General features: G+C 38.9%; 2 protein-coding genes across 5 annotated transcripts in view; one reads left to right on the top strand and one right to left on the bottom strand.

The window, feature by feature from the left end:
• HPGD (15-hydroxyprostaglandin dehydrogenase) overlaps window positions 1-16372 on the top strand; it is a 28635-nt gene extending 12263 nt beyond the window's left edge. Inside the window, exons 5-7 of one of the 4 annotated variants that reach the window (XR_007478014.1) lie at window positions 11533-11609; window positions 13357-13471; window positions 14227-14306. Coding sequence is in view for 3 of the 4 variants with exons in the window: in XM_004278685.4 (XP_004278733.1) it covers window positions 11533-11609; window positions 14227-14390; window positions 15385-15523 (380 nt within the window). In the remaining variant the exon portion in view is untranslated. The other 3 variants (XM_004278685.4, XM_033403618.2, XM_033403619.2) reach the window with 3 other exon arrangements.
• CEP44 (centrosomal protein 44) overlaps window positions 10924-22884 on the bottom strand; it is a 142982-nt gene continuing 131021 nt past the window's right edge. The window contains exon 16 of the mRNA XM_049711239.1: window positions 10924-11126. The gene's annotated coding sequence lies outside the window, so the exon portion shown is untranslated. The remainder of the gene's footprint in view (window positions 11127-22884) is intronic.

Here is a 22884-nt window from a genome sequence, read left to right as displayed (position 1 = left end):
CTCTAGTCCTGTGTGATTTTAGTAAGCGTGCCTAATTTTTCAATATGGCATATATAGTTAGTTGGGATATACTGTAGGGGAAGCCAGACTTGATCTCTACTTTCTCAGCCTCTCTGGCCCAGCCTGAGAATGAAATTGACATAAGATGGATCAACAAGGGCAAAGCGTACAGGTTTTCACACGTCCATGAGAGTCCCCACAGGAAAATGAAGACCCAAAGAAATGGCAAGGCCTCGCTGTTTATAAACTAGGTTGAACAAAGCAAGGCAACTGTGGGAAAGTAACTAAAATATATGGGGAGACTAAAGAAAGATAAAGTTATTTTAACAACGTCTGTACAGATGTCTCTTGGCCTTGACTCCTATCTCCAGCGATAAGGTTTCTTTTCTCCTTGTACCGGGACAGCATCTTTTACATGGGATTCTGTGTCCTGCTTTCAGGAAGAAAAGGGAGATTAAAGTGCTCCTTTGCATCTGCTGTTTTACAAGTGCCTTTAGCTCAAATTCACCCTTATGCCCATGTGACATACTTTGGGGTGGCATATTCCACCTCCCTTCAGTGCTAAACTGCAATAATAAATAGACCCAAAGGTGTAATGGTTTAAACATAGCGTAAGCTTATTCCTCACTCATATATCAGCCCAGAGCAAGGGAACCTCTTCTGTACGCAGTCTTTTGGGAAACCAGGCTGGCAGAAGCTCTTCAGCGTGGAGCTTCCAGGGTTATGCAGGCACTGGGGGACTCCTTTCTCTCCTACAGAAAGAGCAAGAGAACCCTGGGGAGGTGTGGCTCCTCTTCTAAATCCCAGCCCTGCAATGGCAAACCTCACTCTGTTCACATTCCTATAGGCTTTGACCTCATGGCTCACCTGACGACAGGGAGTCTGGGAAATGTAGTCTAGCTGTGTGTCTAAGGGTGGATGTCAGAGGAGAGCTGATCATCCTTGCCACAAAGGGCAATCCAAAATGTGTTTTATTCGGGGCAGTGTGATTTACGATCAGCTGATGTCGTCTTACTCAGTATTAGCTATAAACCTTTGGCAGGAACTTTTGGAGCAGAAAGCCTTTACTTTGAAAATTCTAGGAAAAAATCATTAATGGGTCTTGAATAGTTAAAGTGAAATCATGAAATTTTAGAACACTGACCAATATTGACAGCAAGTCTAAACTATTCGTGTCCAAAAAACAGTGAGACTTTCTTCAGTCATTGGGTTGGTTTCAGTTATTGTGGTAATTGCAGAATCGGTGTTCCTTGCCCCCCACCCCCCATCCTGTCCTCCACCTCCTCGCTGCAGTAGCACTGGGGGAGTCAGGTGACCACACTAGTGTCCGAGGCTCAGCGTTTTTCTCATTCCTCCAGGAACCATTGTCAGATGGTCTTTAAACCACTGTGAACTTAGCACGAGTGGAAACTTAGACGTCTCCCTCTTCAGAAGTTCTCAAAAATAAACCCGCATCTCATTTTCTGAGTTGCTTCAAGACAAAAATGCCATCCCTAGAGTTATTATAGCCCTGGTTCTATAAATTGTTCAGGGTAATCTGGTTATTTTTCCTAACATGTCATCTACTTATAAATTATAACATTTCAAGTCCAAGAGTACATTAAAAGATGAAAGCATGGGCAATACTTAAAAGAGATATTCAGCCCCAGAGAGGGCTGAAGTTTGGATTCTCAGAGGCTGGAACCCAAAAGGCAAATTGTCACGGCTAAATCTACACTATTTTGAAATGAAATCGTAAGAAAAATATATAAATGATTGGAGACTTAAGAAGAAATATTTAATAGTTTAATATAAATGTACAAAAGAACCTAGGGTGGTGATTAAGACATAATTCCATGAATTCTCTCTTAAAGTTAAGGGGGCTAGTGACACTGGAGAACCACGAACATCAGAGACTCTTGACCTTGTATCATTGGAGGCACTGGTTTCAATCTCAGGAAAGAGAGGCGGCCTCGGGGTTGAATCAATATAGGACTCTCTGGGAGAGCCTCTGTACCGGAAGAGGCTTACTTGCCCCAAAGAGCATGAATAGAGAAATGCAGGGTAGTACTGCCTTTTATCCAATAAAAATATTTAAATATATAGTAACAATTAACTTTCACTGAGCGCTCACCGTTTGCATGATACTCTTTTAAACACTGCGTATGTGTTCTCTCATTTAATACTCTCAACAGCACAGTGAAGTAGATTCTATAATCTTCATCTTGCAGATAAGGGAACCTAGCCTGGGGAGTGTAGGTTTCTTGCACAAGCTTACATGCAGGGAAGCGGGGGAGCTGCAGTTCTCATGCTAGCAGCCTGATACGTGATCCCCTACTCTTAACCACTTGATTTTCTCTCTCTTCTATCTATGAGTCTGTCAGTCTCTCTCTCTTTCTGTGTCTATCTTAGCCTAATTATAAAGAAAGAGAAACTGAATTCCTGTAAATTGATTAAGCCAATGCGATGTGCTAGTATCTTCAGGACTCCTGGGCACTACTTGAATCTCAGGACTGTTTATTAAACCTTCAGCGAAAGCTTAAGCTATTGCCCCATTTGACACACACAGAGTAAAGCCCTGGAACCATTTGGGGAGCTTACCAACATCACAAGTCAAAACATGCCATAGAGAAGAGTAATTTAGGGATTACAATTAGATGTCCACTTGGCTTTCTTGGCTAAGAGCTTGCTTTGTCACAGTACCCATCCTGGGTGTGAATTTTCCTCTTAACCTGTCTCAGAGCCAGTATTGGGAACCCTGTGTAGATCCTTCTCTAATCGTGCAAATAAAACAATGAATGGATATAAATTCAATGAGGAGACCACTTTGGCTTTGAATTACCTTTCTGACACTCTTACAGTCTAGTGAATAGCAGAACAGTCTAAAGTGGAGTAGTACTGACACATATACACTACCAAATGCAAAATGCATGGCTAGTGGGAAGCAGCCGCATAGCACAGGGAGATCAGCTCAGTGCTTTGTGACCACCTAGAGGGGTGGGATAGGGAGGGTGGGAGGGAGACGCAGGAGGGAGGGGATATGGGGATATATGTATACTTATAGCTGATTCACTTTGTTATACAGCAGAAACTAACACAACATTGTAAAGCAATTATACTCCAATAAAGTTACTTTTTAAAAAAACAAAGAAACAAACAAACAAAAAAAGCAAAGTGGTTTTCCCTCTGATATTCCTCCCAACAGGCAGGGTAACTCTGTTGATCATGGTTCAATAGTTCGTCTCTGTCCATTATACTTGATTGGGTACCTTCATAATGCCCGTCCTCCATACTTGTGGCATCTACACCATTTCCTTGTTGCCTCTGGCCAATCCAGACAGCCCCTGCTACCCCTCCTCTGACCCTGGGCTTTGTCACTGAGGTGTCCTCATCTCAGAAAGAGTATTAAAATGTATTGTCTTGAATTTTATCCACTCACCAAGAGCTTCTGTTCTTCCCATAATGAGATCAGTTTGATAAAAATACAGGATTTTGTAATAGTAGCAGAAGATAAATATAGACGTCTCACATCCTCATACTTTCCTCAGAAATAATATCAACAATTTTGTTCCCTTGAAGTTGGAGCATGTCGGCAGAGGTCAGATGACCAAAAACGTCTTTGAGGGGTTACTGGAGTCAAAGTAATTCTTTTTTTTTTTTTTTTTGACTCCTCAGCTTATATGAAGTATAATTGACAAATTTGTAGGAAGAGAGTTCTAATGCTTGCTTCCTCTGTGTTTTCCAAATATTCCTTCCTTACAGACTTTCCCTCTTTTCCCCCTACTGCTCACTCTGTTGAAGGAATGGTGGGTAATATTCAACCCAACCAGAGTCCATCCCATGATCTCTTGCACAGATCCAGTGGAATCATTTAGTGTCATAGTAAAACCTCAAGTTGACACACTGGTTTCGGCAGAGAAGTTAATGAGTAACGACCGCTGACGCAGACCGAGTATCAGATGCAATTAATAAGTTTAACAAACAGAGGAGTAGTTACAGGGGAGAGTGATTCCTCGGTGTATTGAGGGAAGGGTGTGCTTGTCCCTGGAAGCCCTGGAAGTTGTTCCAACCTCTGTTAACCACATAGATTCTTCTGTACAAGTTTTTGTCTATAAATACAATATATAAACCTGCACTCATTTTACCACATCCATCCTTAACTGTCAAACAAGAAAAAGTTGAACAAGAGAGAAGAGTGAAGTCTGGTTTAAAGCAGATAGACAGCTCTGGTCCCATGAGGCATCCCATAGGAGTCGAGTATGCTGCTTCTATACATAGTGGGAAAGGAAGAGTAGTCATCACAGGAAGAGTCTGCCCACCAACCCTGCTCCCACCTGCTCAGCTACTGAGGTCTTGGTGTTTGCTATGCCTCAAAAATAAGTCACTCAGTAGCATTTGGTGAGTGACACCACGAAGGTCGTATCTGCTCTGAATTGAAAACATTAGAGTCCCAAGAAAATACCTGAAAATCTTAGAACTTGTTTAGCATGTCTTAAACCCAGCCCAGTGACATACTCACTTGAGCTCTAAGTTGTATCGACAACTATGTAATTACTTTGTGTTACAGTAGAAGAGCTCAAGTTACCACTTTAAATAACACATTCAAGTTAACCAAACGTGTTAAACATGGACAGAAGGGAAGTGGGGCTATGAAAGTAACTGGCAAAGTTTCTACCCCAAGAGCTATACGTGTTTCGTCAACATGGCAGCACCAGTTAGCATGGCACAGGTGAAACAGAAGCACGATGAGAGGTACAAGGCTTTAGAACTCACATGGCCTGAAGAGCAGCTGGACTGGAATGTCACAGCAGACCAGAAATTTCAGGTAATCACGTGGTACAACCCTCTGCAACTATTTTTGCTTTAAAGAAGAGGGAGTAACATATTTAGCAAGTGCCAAGTTCCAGGCACTGTGATAAACTATTGGCTCTGTGATATCACATTGAACTTTTACAAATCCCTACAATAGAAGTCTGTTTAATTCTCTCCAATTTATAGTGGAACCACTCATCTCAAACAAGCTGCGTAACATGGGAAAGGTGATGACGATTAGCAGTCGTAATAAAAGCAATTGTATGTTGCTCTATTTTAGTGTATATCGTACAATGGCTGAGTCTGCATTATTTGGATCTTAACTGGTCAGATGTCAACGGCTATGAGTACGTGGGCCACCTCCCTCGCTTAGTACCAGCGAAAGTCTTCGTGGTGTCCGTTTTGCTGTCCTATGGCTTAAAATTATTAAGAAGACACATACTAAAAGGAATCAGTAGGAAAGGCTAAATATTTATAAATTGGCCTTTTGAGGAATGGATAAAAGATGTAGGGGTTCCTAGCCATAAAGACTATTAAGAAAATGAATAGTCTTCTAGAATTCAACATGAGAGACATTACCTATGGGCTCTGTTTAGAGGCAGATTCTTCTGACTCAGTAAGTCTGGGGTGGATCCCGCAATTCTGATGCTGATCCTTGACCCACACTTTGAGGAACCAGCCTCTAGTTTGCACAGGGACATTCTCTGAGTGGCTGAGAAAGCTCACCTTGGTTTCCTCTGATCACAGCCTAGGGGATAACTGAACTTTTAGGAAGGGGGATTGTGATGGGACCTTAGGGACAACTTTCTGAGAATTAACAATCCCTGGAAAGTGCTGCTGGGGTTACCTTTCTGGAAGGTAGAAAGATGTAGTCGTTCTGTGGAAGTTTATCCCACTTTTTATGTCAGGTCATACTTTAAGACATAATTTGTTAACGGCAAGCATGTGACTGGGGAGAAAAAGCAGCATCAGATAAGGTGTTCTGTTGTGTGGAAAAGCATCTAATAAGGAAGTCCACCAGTTACTTCGGTCCACTTTCTGCACAAACATAGATAAACGGATTCTCACCAGTTCTCTTTTTTTTCCTTATTAGAGAAGTGCTGGTTAACCACAGAAAGATGGGTAGACCGTTTCTTTTTTGATTTTAAAGAAAATGTGAGGAATTTCGACCCCTGCTTTTTAGCACAGCTGCTGAACTCAAGTTTTTATCATGCAAAGATCAGTATCCTTAGATTCTCAATTTCCTTTCCTAAGTTGAATTTCTTTAGCACTTCTGTATAGTCTATCTTACCTAGTTTCTATCCATTTAAAAGAAAATATGTTTAAGGATTCAGTACAACTGCCGTCTGAGCAGATTTCAGTTTTTTGCACAAAAACTTTTTGAGCGATTTACCTCCTGTGAAATGTAGATATTAAAGTTATCTTTTGTAAATACAGGTAGAAAGAATATTAAAGATAGAGGAACTAATGTGGAAAGGGAAATGATATTTTACTTTTCCAAATGCCTTCTTTATTTGTTCTATAATTACATGTGTCATTTTCAAGTATTTAAAATTTTTTTCATAATTATCCCATCAGTCAGTGCCATTTGGTGTTATTATCCTGAGTGGCTGTAGAAAATATTTCTCTGTTTCGTGGGTAGAATTTCTCTCTCTGTTGATATTATTTTTCTTAATCTACAGTTAGGACGGACATAAACCTGCAACTAAATTACACGTGTTGTATTTTGGAGAGAGAGCCATTTCACAATTCTTTAAGTAAACTTGCAGAGTGCTGGGCCCAGAATAAATAAGTATTGAAAATCTATTCTTAACTTTTTAAATATAAGGCATCCATTTTTAAGCACAATTAAGGATTCCCCACATCAAACAAAACAACATTTTTTTAGAGACTGTTCTCTCATGGTCTCAGTCCTTTGTTGTGTTATTCTTAAATCCTTTAACATGAAGACAAAATAATTTTGCTGTGCATATGGGAATTAATTTGCAAGATTTTAAAAAATCCAAATTAATTCCAGCAACTGGGCCTGTAGTCACTATCCTGGCAGAACTCCCTGTGAAGTCAGATGGGGTGATCTGGATGGTCAGATATCAAAGCTCTACCCTAGCCCTGCGCCAGGGGCTCTCAATAGAGCAGATTTAAAATACTACGTCAATATCCTTTGTATTTAAAGTAACTAAATACATAGTTCTTAAATGGATGCACTTCTGTAATACTTTTGAATTAGGATTAGCGAGAGTCCACGGTTTGCCAAGGTTCAGAAACCAAACCCAGTTAGGATGCTGTACCAGATTTGTGGCATTTTAGTGCAAAAGACACATTTTCATAAAAAGGTACAATGTGGATAAACAGGTAAATAAAACAATAAATGAGACTTGAGATGTTTCATCTTTAGGAAAAATGATTACATTTATATAAAGATAATGGCAAATAGTAATGCTTTTTATGTGTCAGGCACAGTTTTAAGTATTTTATGTAAATTAGCTCATTCAGGACTCAGAATAGCTACTATTACTACTCTATTTCACAGAGGAAAAACACCATGGTAGGCAGCAGTAACCCCTCCAAAGGTAACAGAGCTCATTGTGGTGGATTCAAGATTTGAGATCAGCCAGTCTGGCACCCAAAATCCAAACTACTGTGCTACAATCTGTCTCGACCAATTCAATTAAAAGGACATTTTTAAATGGCTAAGTAGTATAAGAAATAACATTCTGGCCAAATGGTGATCCTCCCCTTGGTTTTATACATTTCAACTAACTATTTAAAACATGTTTTCATTATATTTGGCACTTATTTGGTACCAAACACATATTTCTAAAATGAATTCACTCCTATAAAACCTTTTGAATTAGCACACACTGTATTTTAAGGGAAGAAAACTAAATTTCCCATCTCAAGACAGAGTAAAAGATCTTGGCTGGACATCTGGAATTTAAATTTGAAAATTATGTGTGTGTGTGTGTGTGTGTGAGAGAGAGAGAGAGAGAGAGAGAGAGAGAGAGAGAATGAGAATGAAGGAGGCATGGAGAGAATGAATTTCATCCATAGGAGTGGATAAGGTCACCTAAGGAAAGAGTGCACATAGAAAAGCAGAGAGGACCAGGACTGGCTCTTGGGCCCCCAGCCTCTTTGTGGGTCTGGTCGAGGAGTAGGAGATGCTAGTGAGGGTGAGGTGGCAGGACACCAGCGTAAGGAGGGAGGTGTTTCAAGGAGAGCATCATGAACTGTGCTGGCTGCTACTGAGCAAAGTATCAAGCAAGATGAAGACCTAGCCTTAGCAGATGCCCGTCACTGGCAACCGCCACAAGATCTGTTGCACTGTACTGGTCAGAGGAAAGCCTGGTTAGGGGGAGCTGTGGAGCAGTGGAGAGGCAGCTGGAGAAGGAAGTGAAACCAAGAAGGCTACTATTTTTAGATGAGTGATTTTGAAATGTTAATATCTCAAAGAAAAGCCATTCTCTTTTGATTCTGCACATGATAAAAGTAACCACTCTAGGCTTCTTAAAATAGTCCCATCTTTAATTTCTGCAACATGATGCTTAGCTTGTTTTCTTCCTACCTCCAATGGTTCATCCTTCTCAGTCTCTTGCCCCGTCATCCTCCTCTACCATGGAGGGCTGCCATGTATAGTTGTGCAGGTTGTAAACTGCAGGAACTCTGTGGGGCACAATCTCCACAAACTACCACGTGAGTGGTGTCCCCAGAGTCATATCAGACACACCCTGAACAATTCTCTGAGCTGACCCTTATTACTAGCCTCAGAACAGGTTTTTATTTGAAGCACATGGAAACATTATATGTTGGTGCTGCAGGTCTAAGGTTGGTAACAGAGGTATGGCTAAACAATACGATACTGAAGTTGACCACAACAGCAGTGATGTTATACTTGGAAGGGAGAAATGGATCGTGAGACCCAATAGAAAATGTTGGATTTCTGAAAAATTTCCACCCCAACTAAAATCATTGTCAAAAACAAAAACCTTAAAAAAAGCCTTAAAAAAAAAAACCAAAAAAACCCCTTTTCTCTCTCCCTTTAGCCTCCCTTTTCAAAGCAGCAAACTTCTACACTGAAAGTCAGTTGGCAAGTTGGGGACAAAATCCCACACATCTTTACCTGTCTGAAACATAAGGAGCCACAGTTAAAATCCACATGTACTGGGGAGATAAAGAAAAACTCTCTACTTAACTAAATTAACTACAACTTGCCTAAATAAAATAATTGAAAAACAGAATTCTCTTTTTTTATAAGACCCCAAACTGAATATATCTATCAAAAGAGCAATGCATATGCAATTGATAGGTATATCCTTACAGTGTAATACCATTCAGAAAAAAAAAAAAAGGAAGAAAGAGAAAAAAAAAAAAAGGAAGAAAGAGAAATGAGCTATTGATACACATTACAACATGGATGAATCCCACAAGAATTATCCCGAGTGAAAGAAGTCAGACAGAAAAGTTTACACTGTATGATTACATTTATATAAACTTCCAGAAGAGGCAAACTAATCTATAGTGACACAAAACAGCTCAGTGGTTGCTTAGGGGGAGGGGAAACACAGAAGGACAGGATGATGGGGCACAAGGCAACTTTTAGGGGATGGCTGTGTTCATATCTTGATTGTGGTCGTGGTTTTGTGGGTGTAGACCTATGTCAAAACGTAGCAAACCACACACTTTAAATATATGCAGTTTATTGTATGCCAGTTATACCAAAAAGCTGGAAAAATATCTTAAAAGGATGCTTGATTTCTGAATGTCTGAAATGGATTTATGCAGCCTTTGATCTAATGCCAGAGAGTGAAAGCAATGCAAGAGGAAACATTCTGCAGGACTGCAGTGAAAAATGTCATTGGAATGCCACGAGAGTCATAAAGCTAAGTGCCACTCTAAAAATGCAAACAAATTCTGATTGCATCTGCAATTCTTCCTTTAAAGGAAAGTATGTGTTTTGCAGCTGGCTTCTTAGACAGAACCAACACAACAGTATTTGCTCTCTTTTGCTGCTGTGACACTTTGAACCAGTTTGGGTTCAGAAGTTCAGTGCCTCCACATGCATAACAGAAATTCATTCCCATTCATCTTTGACATCCTTGTGTTTTTTGTGGCTGTCAACAGCTCATCTCTGACTCAGGTTCACTCTGCATTTCCTGCTGTCCGTGAATGCCACCTACAACCACTACCTTGGTCTCATAAACATTGAAGGAGCGGGTAGAACAGTGACTAACTTACAAGAACAAGAAGCAGCAACGCCTGGCTGCACCTGTTTATTGTCTTTATCTCAATCTTCTAATACACCTGTTCACCCTGTGGAGGCATCATGAATTCTTGTTGACCGACACTGACAAACTTAATTAACTTACACACGCTACTGAACAGAAAAAACAAAACAAAACAAAACAAAACAAAAAGAGAACCACGTTACAGTACTTTGAGATCATTGGGAGGACGCACTCTGTGTGATCTACCATCCCCAGGGATTTAAACTGCTCTTGAGCAAACGTACTTCATAAATTGAGACCTGGCAGGCACCCAGGGAGTGGTTAAGGTCCGCCATTATTACTGCACTTTGGTACAACACGCTCACCATCGGTGGGGTTCTGGGACTAGTTAGCTGAGTGGAGATGACCACGCCTCAGCAGAATCATTTAGTAGTATCATGACATTTGACATTAATAACATTAAAGTAATAAGGGATCGCTCTTCCTTGGAGAAATCACAAATTTTAAAAATGGTAGAACGCGTTAACTCAAGAAATTAGTTAAAAGCCAAGATGTACAAATGGCTCTAGTTAAAAGTTTCACTATTCATTGAGACAGAGAATTGACCATTATGAGAAATAAGCTTGATAGTGATAATAACTACAGAAAAATCAGTTTTTCTTGTTTTGTTTCTTCTGGTAGAGGGGAGCGGGTAACGTCGGGCTGGGAGATAGGGGGGAAAAGATGCCATACCTGCTGCAGTACCACTTTTTCTCCACACCATGGATTTAATCATAATTTTGAGCAGTTACTATTGTGTGTAAATGGAAAATTAAGCCAATTCTAAAGCTGCTTGAATTCTGTTGCTGAGTACGTAATTATGAAAGGAAATAAAATAGGATCAAACATTTTTATTTCTGACTTTCTTTTCCTAAGTCATGGGATGAGAAGATCTAGGCATCTGCTACAGATCAGAATCAAAAGAAGTTAATTAACTTTTAATTTTCTTAAACACTTAGCGGCATTGTTCAGTGCAATTCGTGACAGGGAAATGCTTACCAACTTATAACGAAGACAAATAATACTCTCCAGATCCCGCTTAAGCAGTTTAAAGTCCTTCAGCCATTTGGAAGCCTTAAAAAATAAAGAATATACACTTTTTAAAAATCCAGACATAAAAACTGAAAATTAGATAGTAACTTACTGGATTTCAAGATGATTCTTTCGGTGTTTTAGATAACACTGACTTCTCTTGTCTTCATCAGGGAAGCAGAAAAACTTATGTATCACTCTTGGCTACATCCCTAGGCGATAGCTTACTGACCATAAATTTTGGACAGTATAGTAGAGGTTATAGGAGGAATAAACTATGCCTGGACTAGTGAGTTTTACAAAACTGTCCAGTGATTACCTTAGTGTATTTTCTAGATTAATCTTAAAATGGAACAGGCACAAATTATTCATTTTCATAGCAAGTATTGGGGTTTGTCTGCTCATTTTTTTAATAAAAGTGTTTTTGTTTTTTATTTGTTTGTCTCAGGGCTGATGCCTGTTGCACAACAGCCTGTTTATTGTGCTTCCAAACATGGCATAATTGGATTCACACGCTCGGCAGCGGTGAGGATACAACGACCGCAGTGTCTCTTTTTCTCTTTTCTGCACATATGTGACGCATGAGTTCTATGAAGTAGAGGGGAACAGGGTCAGAATTCAATACATCTGGATTAAAAATAGAAAAATAAGTTCTACTTCAATATTTATTATTAAAAAATAGTTTTCAGATCATGTAAAGGACTAAATATAGAATAGATAATTTTATTTTACTTTAACATGAAATTAGCCATCTTATTTATTTACTTTATTTATTTATTTATTGGCCTCACCACACGGCATGTGGGATCCTAGTTCCCGACCAGGGATCAAACCTGTGCCCCCTGCACTGGAAGCACAGTGTCTTAACCACTGGACTGCCAGGGAAGTCCCTAGAATAGATAATTTTAAAATGAAGTAGATTCTAAACATAGGTTACTGAAAAATATCCTTAAGGGTAAAAAATGGGAAGATATTCCTTATTTTTTTGAAATTGACTCCAAATTTAAAAATCATTAACTTAAGACTTCCTTAAACAGAATATACAGTATGCTCCAGGTGTTACTTGTCCCTGAAGATATGGTAAAAATGAGTGAGAGCATGGAGAATGGAAGGAGGGGTGCGGCCAGAGTTTACCTGATAGGGTTGTCAAGGATGCTGTCTCCATGGAGACCTAGGGTGAAAGTGTACAGAGCTTAGGAAACTATTTTAGAACTTACTGACCACATGCATTGATAGCATGAAGAGCCTTTTTATGATAACTGGAAAAAAAAAGGGCAAGCTTGAATGGAGCCTGATGAGCAAGGGGAAAGGAGCATGTGATTGACTGGAGATGTAAGCAGAAGCCAGACGAAAGGCGGCTTATGAGTCAGGGTCATGAGCTTGGATTTTATTCTAAATACAGCCGTCAATGGGTTTTTTCTGCACAGGAGTGACAAGATTATATTTCCATTTGAAGAAGACCATTCTATCTGCTCTTTAGAGAATGTATGGGAATTCCCTGGCAGTCTGGTGGTTAGGACTCTCACTGTCAAGGGCCTGGGTTCAATCTCTGGTCGGGGAGCTAAGATCCTGCAAGCTGCGTGGCAAGGCCAAAAAAAACAAAATAAGACATAAAAAGAGAGATTCAGAAAGAATGTATGAGAGAGGACAAGTGCAGAAAAGGAAAGAGCAGTTGGGAGACCTCTACAGTGGTTAGTCTAGGTGAGATGGAGAGAGGGGCCAGATGAACAGGAAATCATTGATAACAAGAAACGCTAGGGATAGAGAAAGCAGATGGTGAACGGTAAATGTTCAGTCAAAAAGGAAGATTGGCAGCTCTCACACTCTTAATTAAAATTGCTTGGAAATTTTAATTTAATTTGCAAAGACTTAATCTTTAATTCAACTTTTAATGAACACATAACACTACTACAAAGCAAAGTAAATCAAAGCGAAGACCAGAACTGTTGCATTTACAGTTATAAGACTGGACACCTGTACAGCTGATGCTCATTATTTGTTAGTTATGTTCTATAAATTCACTTGCAAACACTGAATTAGAGGGTACTAAACTGTTGCTCATAGGGGAAATTCAGGGTTAAGTTCCTTTGAACCTCTGGCCACAACATTTTGAATAACCAATCAACACATAGCCTAGTTTTATGTATATTTCTATTTAAAGACACCTTATTTAATATGCATTGTGTTTAATATGTATTGTATTAGCATGGCCAACAGCATTTATACCTCATGCCTGAAGGAAGCTCCTCTAACACGTGTATTTTATCCATAGGCACATTGCAGCCTTCTTGCACTTAGAAATACTAGACAGCACTTCAGCACTATGCCTTGAAGACATTTCAGATAGCAAAATCATCAACACAAACACAAAGATGAGAAAAACATGGGCAAGTACCGCGAAAAGGACACTTGTTCATGGTGTAAGAGCTGAAACAAGGAAGCAGAGCATCGTTTTATTTGACCTTGGTCCACATCGGGCAACTCAAATTTCTTATTACTCTGTGCTTGTCCACAGAAAACCTTGAAAGCACCACAAGTATTGATTAGGGGGGTTATGAATGAATGTTAGCAAGAAAGCAAATGGAATCCACAAATAATTGACTTACATTTTGTTTTATAAATAGTTCAAATAAAAGCCAAAGAAGGTTAGTCTAAAAATAATTAAAATTGTCTTCCAGATAGTGCAAATTACTGCGTGTCTTTAGAATCAATCAAAGTCCTAAAATTTTCCACTAACAGTATTTTTTAAGTAAGTATTCTCTTTAAAATACAGCCCCAATTTCAAAGAAAACTTGGGATATCAATTCTAAGCCTCAGCTTCTTACCTTCAGCTGCCTGCAGTGTTCAGTAGATAAGAGCACTTTAGATAATCAAGTATTTTCAGGAGTCGCCCAGTAATATTGATATTTTAAAAAAAGTAATTAGGTGAGACTTGCAAGAATTAGTTCAGCACTTTAGTTATGTATTCTTTTACTTTCTGCCACCAGTCAGCCTTACCATTGTCATCATTATATAGCTAGAAGGACAGCTGTCTAGTACTTTTCACATCAGCGTCTTTTAACTAGCTTTAATTATCAGTTTATCCTATGTTATACATTTACAAAACTCCTGAAATCTGCAACCTTCTACTTCCAATTGGCAGATGGCTGCTAATCTCATGAACAGTGGTGTGAGACTGAATGCCATTTGCCCAGGCTTTGTTAATACACCCATCCTCAAATCCATTGAAAATGAAGAAAACATGGGACAATATATAGAATACACGGATCATATCAAGGATATGATGAAATACTATGGAATTTTGGAGTAAGTAAAACTATACCTATCTTCCTTTATACAATGGAGCAAAGTGCTATCTAGACATAAGCAATCGAAAGGAAAAAAAATTAGCTTTTAAATTTGAGAAACTCATGCAAGCTTCAAAGTTTTGGTTTGACAAAATCTCTGAAAAAAAATACTTTTTCTGGGTTTCCGAATAGAATATGTTGACACATCATGAATTTTGCTGTTAGGTATAAAGAATGCATCATTAATGCCTTCAACCATAATCAGATACTTTTTTTTAAAGGTGATGTTTAGTTGTCTTTGGAAGCAATGATACCTTATCTGCCTAAATTCCAAGCAATATTCATATATACCCTTTGTGAAATTAAATATGCCCCCCTAACTTCAACCACTTTCCTAGAAACAACTGGTCAACACACGTTTGGGGTACCATGTCTGAGTTAGAGCAGTTGGCGTCTCACAGGACGGAGTCATCTGGATCTAATCCTGACTCCACCACACTCACCATGAACTTGTCCATCAACCTCTACTTACCTTGATTTTCTTGCATGTAAAATGGGGATAATACTAAAACAAACTTAGGGGACTTTGGAAAGTCCACAAATAAGTTGATATATGTAAGGTACTTAAAACAGTAGCAGATAAATAATAGACGCTCAATAAATGTTAGTTACAATTCTTCAAATTTCTACTCTAATAAACATTTCTATCTGATAAGCCTAAATTCTACTGATAGGTTAAAGATGGAAAAATAATCATTTACTCAATGTAAATAATAAATATAAATTTATGAATCCTTCCTATAAAATAACAGAAGGGTGGGTGTGGAAATCTACCACTAAATTTATAATTTAGTCATCTAATTGAATAAAAAACGAAAGTAGCAATAGCTTCATGATATACATTTCCCTATTACATGTTAAAGGTGATAGATACTTCAAAAATAACTCAAGATGATGTGATAATTATGCCTCATTCTTTAATTTTAAAACCCTGATGTTTCCTTTATTTTTAGCCCATCAATGATTGCCAGTGGATTAATAACACTCATTGAAGATGACACTTTGAATGGGGCTATAATGAAGATCACAACTGCTAAGGGAATTCATTTTCAAGATTATGATACAACCCCATTTCACACGAAAGCTCAGTGAACATCTTATGTGTCAGCTTTAGCCGAAAATAAGCACAAATGACTTAGACCACATCTTCATTTGAATACAGCTTTTTCAATGAAATGTTATCGTTTGAAGCTTTCCTTTCATGCACATGATGTTCATTTTTTCTAAATGATTAGTTAAGTATATAGATTTAAAAAATGAGGAACTATCAAAAATATGACGTGGACCAAAGCTAGGTTTTGACCTTTATAGCCTAAGTAATGATTAAAACAAAGGATATTCCAGGAATATTCTGCCTTGCAGAAAATATATTTAAATTTGTGATTCATAAATGTTAATGTTTTTCAGAACATCATTTTAAAGGAGATACTTGAATTGTTATTTATATCAAACCAGATGTGAAAAACTCATTTCTATGTTCTATGTTCGCACTTTAAAAGAAGGAAGCTACCTACAATGGCAAATATTTAGTAACAATAACTTTTACTTATATACCATCTTTCAGCCGAATATCTCAGCTCTTTGAGGATGTGCCACCTTTGGGAGCCCGTAGGTAAGGAATAAATTACAGTGTGAATATATCCTAAATGAAAAATCTAATGTATGGAAAAGTGACAGAAATGAACTGGCTGAGATGTCAATCCACAGTTCAGCCTCCCATCTGGGGAAAACATTTCTTGCCTCTCTGCTTACTTTAAGAATTTTGACTACAAAAATCTCAGGAATTAAACTCTTAATAGTTACAGCAAAAAGGATAGTTAGTGCTCCTAAAACAAGCTTGTTAAGAAAAAAATACAAATGTAATTTTTTTCAGATTACTTCTTTGTTTATTTGTACCAATTTCAAAAATGCCTACTTTTCAATAAAGCTTTTTTTTTCTAATCTTCAGAAGTTACTTAGTGTTCCATGTATAGCTACTGAGAGAAGGAAACCAATTTTGTCAACACCTCAACTGAAGATGCTTTTGTGTTTTCAAAGCGGTAATAACAAGAGGTAAAAATAGGTGTGATGTTTTGCCATTTTCCCTGTCAGGTATTTTAAGATAGGATCATTCAATGCACCTGCTTTGGGTAACACGCTTTGCAAGCAATAATTAATGCTAATAATAGTGAAAGCACAAGATTTCCAAATCAATCATTTCTTCATAGAAATACTGTAGAAGTAACACATTCTGCCTGCTAACTCCAAAGCTCCCAGGTGGGAGCAAAATGCATCCACGTGAGATTAATAAGGATTTCCTAGAGATATTGGCAGCTTGTCAGATCTTGCTCTGTTTTAATTCTGCCACAGAGAACTGTTGCCTTCACTTCTAAGGAGTGCATTGAATATGAGTGACTGTTGTCTAGATGTCCACATAACGTCTTTGAAAAACACCAAGTAGGGAACATCTAAGAGAAGTTGTAAAATTAGGCACAAACTTGTTCAAACCTTGTGGCAGTAACTAACCAGTCGATGATATAGGTATGAGGAATATCATTTATCTCAACTCTTTTTTCCATGGTAATGTTCAAAGCTATAGCTTAAACTTTTCATTTGCGGATAAGTCTTTGCACTGCCGGCCATCAATATACTTTGTGCTTTGAATTATTGTTTTTAAATCAATAAACTATGCAGACATTTAAAACCATACTGAGTAGAACTGAAAAAAAAATGCATTATATTTTTAAAAGTTATTTTTACATTAAAATGTATCTTATATAAATAGCTTTAAATAAATCTATAATGTTATAGGTGTAGAGCCCTATATCAAGGGCACAGGACAAAAATCTCTGGAATTAACTGAGCCCGCATAGCGACTGTTGCCATGGGCTCTCCTGACCTAAACCGGACAGCCCTCGAGTCCATATTAGGTAAAATATTCACCATGTAGCATCCTGACCAATCACCTAATGCCATCCTGCCAGCAGGAATTTTCTTTGTCTTGAGGCTATAGAAGTTGGCTACTAGCCCACAAAGGGGGTCGGCTCTCCCTGGTCCATCAGGAAGTTGACCCCTGTATTCCCCGCACTCCTCACTAACTCTGCTCTTTGTTCTCAATAAACTCACTCTCATCTAAAATACTTTGTGTCTGGAAACTCTTCTTCCAACCCACGCACGGACCACAACAATAGGGTACCTCTATCTACTGGTTAAGAAAAAAATAAATATTAAATTTGCAGCGGGGGGAGTCTTAATTTCCTTAATTGAATTTTTCAGTGAAAACCCTAATGTAAATAATTTTTTTCAAACCTATTTTTCTTAATAAATGAAGCAGGGCTCCCAGCGCAGCAAAACTAAAAGTATGTTGGCACTGAAAAAAGATTAAGAGACTGGATAATGCCATTGAAATATTCAACACAATTGTATAAAATTATAAAGATAATTTTAAATATTTGCAGTACCATTTAAAATACAAGTGATTATGTGATGATTTCAGTCTAATTTTGCCCTATCTGTTTATAAATTTGGGATACTGAAGAGGTCTGAAAGTATACGTTTCTAATTTAGGTCATTTCACAAATTAAGTATCATTTGTAAATAGCTTTTTACTTACATTAGAATTTCAGAACTCAGTTTACCGGTGCTCAGGAAAAATGAGCGGATCCAGGATCACAAATGTCATCGTCCCTCCATGCCTTCCCTCTTGGTAGCTTCTCTATTAGGCAGCTCTCTCCATCTGATGGCTCCCAGGATCCATCCCTGATTCTCACAGGCTTCCAGTCTGGCCAAACAAGAAAGTGTTTTTGGTGAGAGAGTTCACTGGCCTATCTTAGCTTATGTGCCAACTATTGAGACGTTCCTTGTGGTCACAGAGATAGCGTCTCTGCTTGACCAAAACTAGATGACATGCTTCCGCCAGAGCTGGTCAAGTTGGAGAGTCGGGGGGACAGGAGAGGTGGGCAGGAAGTTGACCTGAACCCTATGGACTAAGAAAAGGAGAGGGATAGTTTCCAAGAGGAAAGCAGGTGAACACACACTGAGATAACCAAAACAATAGGTGGCCACTATGCAGGAAGACAAAGAAAGAGTGAGCAGAGGATGAGTTATGCCTCAATCCTTTGGATACATTTTCAAAGATGATCACGGTTCCTGTAATATGCCAAGACCCATGTTTTCAAACTGTGTCACACTGGGTAGGATATGCTAGAAGAAAATGAATAGGAAATATAGCAGGAATCTCATGCATATATGATTGCACTCATTCTCAATATAAAATATATTTCCTATTATGAATCAAAGTGGAAAAGGGTTGAAAAGATACTTGCTTTAATAAAGGCTGTAATCTTTGCCTCTAGATTTCCTTCTCTTTTGAATTTATGACTGCATTACCATTTTAATTCTAGGGCTCCATTCAAATTTATTAGCACGATTTCTAATACCTCTTACTAAAATTTCCTCCTTAGCATATAGTTATGTAACAGAGAAGAGCAAAGCTGACTCCTTATTAAGTCTTTCCGTTTAGTTCTAACATTTGTGTTCTATTGCCTGTGCTTAGTCATGCTGGCTCTGCAACTTTTAGAAAAGAATATACAGGATAGCCCATTCTCAAGGCTCCGACCTTTGAAGGTGTAACACTTTTCCATTCATTTAGAGATAAAAAGTTGCAGAACAGAGAATAACATTTGTCTTGTTGGAGGCTTATAGGAACATCGTGACCTGACCTCCGCGGACAGCTGCAAGAACAAAGGATTCCAGCACCAAGAAGTCTGCAACAACCAACCACACCCCTCCCCTTTTAGTACAAAAGATGCCTGAAATCTAAGTGGCGTAAGATGGTTCTTTGGGACACTAGTCCAGCATCATCACGGTCTGCTGGCTTTCCAAATAAAGTCGCTATTCCTTGCCCCAACAAGTCATCTCTCGATTTATTGGCCTGTCCTGCGGTGAGCAGTACAAGCTTGGACTTGGTAACAGTTACGCAAAATATTAATAGGGATTTCTAGGTTTAACTTTGAAACATTGAAATATCTCCCCCTACCCCCAGTTTTCAAGTAACCCTTCCATACATATATTCACTCATTCAACAAATAATCACTGAAAAGTTATTCTGTTGGGAAGTTTATATATGCAAGTTGTGTTACATATTGCGTTCTATGTAGCCATTAGTGCACACATATATTGATTAGGGTCCTCTCTGGAGAAGAGCATTCAAGTCTGAAGGACTCTAATATGAGGAACCAGTTAAAACGGTACTGGAAGAACTGAGGAGACAAACATGGGATAATGAAGTAATCCGGCAGCAGCAGGAAGGTACCACCACCTCCAGAACTGGTGGGATGCAGGGTATCAGTACCACCAGGAACCACCAGGGAGGCTGCCATGCAAAGTTGTGACTACAGAGCAGGGGCTGTCCCGTGGTTGTTAGGGATGCCACCTGCCCTGCCAGGGATGCCACCTTAAATGAAAGTAAGAGGAAATCTCCCATCTGCCTGCCCTTCAGTATTCCTGTCAGTGTCTCCCAGCTGAGAAGAGGGTCAGGAAAATGTAGTTTGCAGGGTCAGCCCCTTGTGATACAGAGCCAAGCAGTGGAGTGGAAAGGAATGGATTTGAGAATAAACAGGCAAATGACAGGCATGACATACATTGGATATGTTCCCTGCTACAGTCATAGATTTGAGCTTTAGCGCCAACTTGCTTTTAAAAGTCATTTGTAAAGATATCACTCTAACTCCATAAAAATATAATGGTGCAATATTCTGGGGTCTAATTCCACAACAGCTAGTGATCTTACAGTCATCTTGCATGTATGTAACAGCCTATGCATTTAGGCATAATGATGCATGAATTTATTATTAATTCCTATCAGTAATCCTTAAGATCATTTGTCTTCTTTGTCTTATACTCAAGAAATACTGTCTCTCCATCACTGTATAGATGCTGTGAAGGATACAATGATATTAAAACACGTTGACTGTCTTATTAAATCCTATCACATTTTTGGGTTCAACCTCCTGAGTTTAAACTGTAAGAGGATAAACTGGTAAATTCCTAGAGTTATGTTGCCTTAAAGCAAATGCATGCTAATCAGACACCATTATCTAAAACCTAAATGTATAAGCTTAAGTAAATTTTTATTTCTTTGCTCTTAAATTTATATATGTGTGATACGTAGAGAGAAACATATAGATATAGATATATATTTGCTCCTGGACCCACAAAGTAATTTATAGAACTTTGTGTACTTTGTAATCATTGAGTATGAGTAGCAGAGGATTCAGATAAACCTTGAAATTCATGACTTAACACAACAGAGTTGTTTTTCTTTGCTCACAGAGTCCAGTGCTGGTATTCAGTGAGCATATTTCCACGAGGTGGTTTAGGCTGCTTTGCCTTGTAGCTCCACCGTCTAGAGCTTTGCAGTCATTCAATTCCAGCCAGTGGATTGGAGAAGAAAAAATGGAGAACGTATACCTGCTTCTTAAACATTTCAGCCCGAAAATAACATTCATTATTTTACTCATAGCCCACTGGTGAGAGCTAGTCTAAAAGTCCTATCTAGATGCTGAGAAATGCAGACACATACATGCCTCCCAGAAACAACTCCACACAACAGAAAGGGCGCATGAATTTTCAAGGGACAAACACATCTTTTGTCTTTGCCACATCTACTGTCTCTATAAATCCCGTGTTCCTCACACTGAATACATTCGCTCCCACTCCAGGGAAACATCCTAAAATCCCATGCAGTTACTATACGCAACTCAAATCCAGATCTCCAATAGCGGCACTGCCCTCTCCTTTAGGACACTGTGGCTTCTCATGATCAAGGGATGATTTATCTGGCCTGAGCACACACTCTATAGTCATGAGCAGAGAGAAAATCTACAATCAAATCTCTCATTTAGAAAAGGGAAGAATGGGATCACTGGTCAATAGCCATGGCACAACCCTACAAGTAGGCATTGTAAGGTCTCTGCCCTGAAGTGGAGACTTTCTTGACTTTCCTACGGTATTCAATTTGGGATTAATGATTTCACCATTGTGCCGGAAAGGGGAGGCGGAGGGGGACTCTGGCTTTGCCCTAAGCGGGAGGGGGACTCTGGCTTTTTTGCTGTATTATCCTCTGTGGTTTGTTTGTTTTTTGGGGTTTTGGGGGTTTTTTTGGTACCAGATCTTCTGGGAAGTGATGTAGTTTTCACACACGCTATCCTGTCAATGCAAGTTTCAAAACCCAAGGTTTACTTTAAGTCTTAAACAGTTAAAGGCTTTTTCAGTCTGGCGTGTGATTTCTTTAGCTGAGCAATTCAAAAAAAAACGAGTAGGCTTCTGCTCTGTTTGCTTCCAGTTGATTTCATTTGCCTGAAAAACACCCAGATATCTTGAATAGTCATAATTACTAGTCGCAATCCTTCAGGCTGATATATTTCTTTGAACCTCCTCCCCCCATTCCTTCTCTTCTTTCAACATAAGGGTAGCTACATTGAGGTAAGCCAGCTTGGAGGGAACTCTACACTAGTAGTTTGTGGCAGAACTCTGCTTTAATGGATCTTTAATGCAGAAAACATTTCTGAATCTTATCTTTTCATATTTGGAGTCTAAAACCATTTGAGTTTTCAATCCAAAAGGCTCCAAATTTCTGGATTCTCTCTTCTCCTTTTCTTTCCATTTTTACTGCCAACTAAACTATATCAGCCTGAGTTTAACTGCTAGTTCTATTCCTTGCTAAATGTAACCAGAAGACACCAAAAGATACCACTAGCATTCTGTCTTCCAAACTCTTCATCTAGAAATCAGCCTGAGTAGGCAGGGGAGACACTATACTTGTCAAATGTTTCATCTTTGCTTAACAAGTTCCTCCAGTTTTGTAGCCTCACTGAGTACTGACCTACTAAGCCAATGACACTGCTGAGAACTATAACAAAATGGCTATCCAAAATGTGTTGAATATCTTGTGATTGCCCTCCCAGGCTGCTGATATATAAAGACTAACTACTCCTTTGCCTGTCAGCACCTGATTTGGTTCAGTCAACAGGAGGCTCTCAAAAGAGGCTGGAGGACCAGAGGAAAGTGAGGTCAGGGTATTTTTCCTTGGCTTCATTCCTGAGTTGTTGGTATCAGCATCTGTCTGGGAGTCCTTCCCCTATAGCTACTCACAATACAGCCTGGTAACCATTCTCTTCTCCAGGTCCTTGGGTGGTAATAATCTCCTGCAGTTACTACCCCAGGGTCCTACGCTCCCCCTTGCTATTTCCCTGAACACCACAGATAACTTTATAAATAAATGTTTTACTCAGCTCTCTTCAAATTGCCCAGTTTGAGAGTGCCATTTCTCTCCTGCCAGAACTATAACTAATAAACTCAAACTTATCAAATGACTATTAGCTAGAGCTGTTACTCTTTCACTCAGTAGCACCCTGTCGATGGAGTTTAAATTAGGTGAAACTGGGGTAAAACACCTCATACTATTGGTAGTA

This window comes from Orcinus orca, chromosome 6 (genome assembly GCF_937001465.1).
Source record: "Orcinus orca chromosome 6, mOrcOrc1.1, whole genome shotgun sequence".
NCBI lineage: Eukaryota > Metazoa > Chordata > Mammalia > Artiodactyla > Delphinidae > Orcinus > Orcinus orca.
Note: the sequence above shows the minus strand (reverse complement) of the source record. Positions and strands in the feature narration are given on the sequence as shown.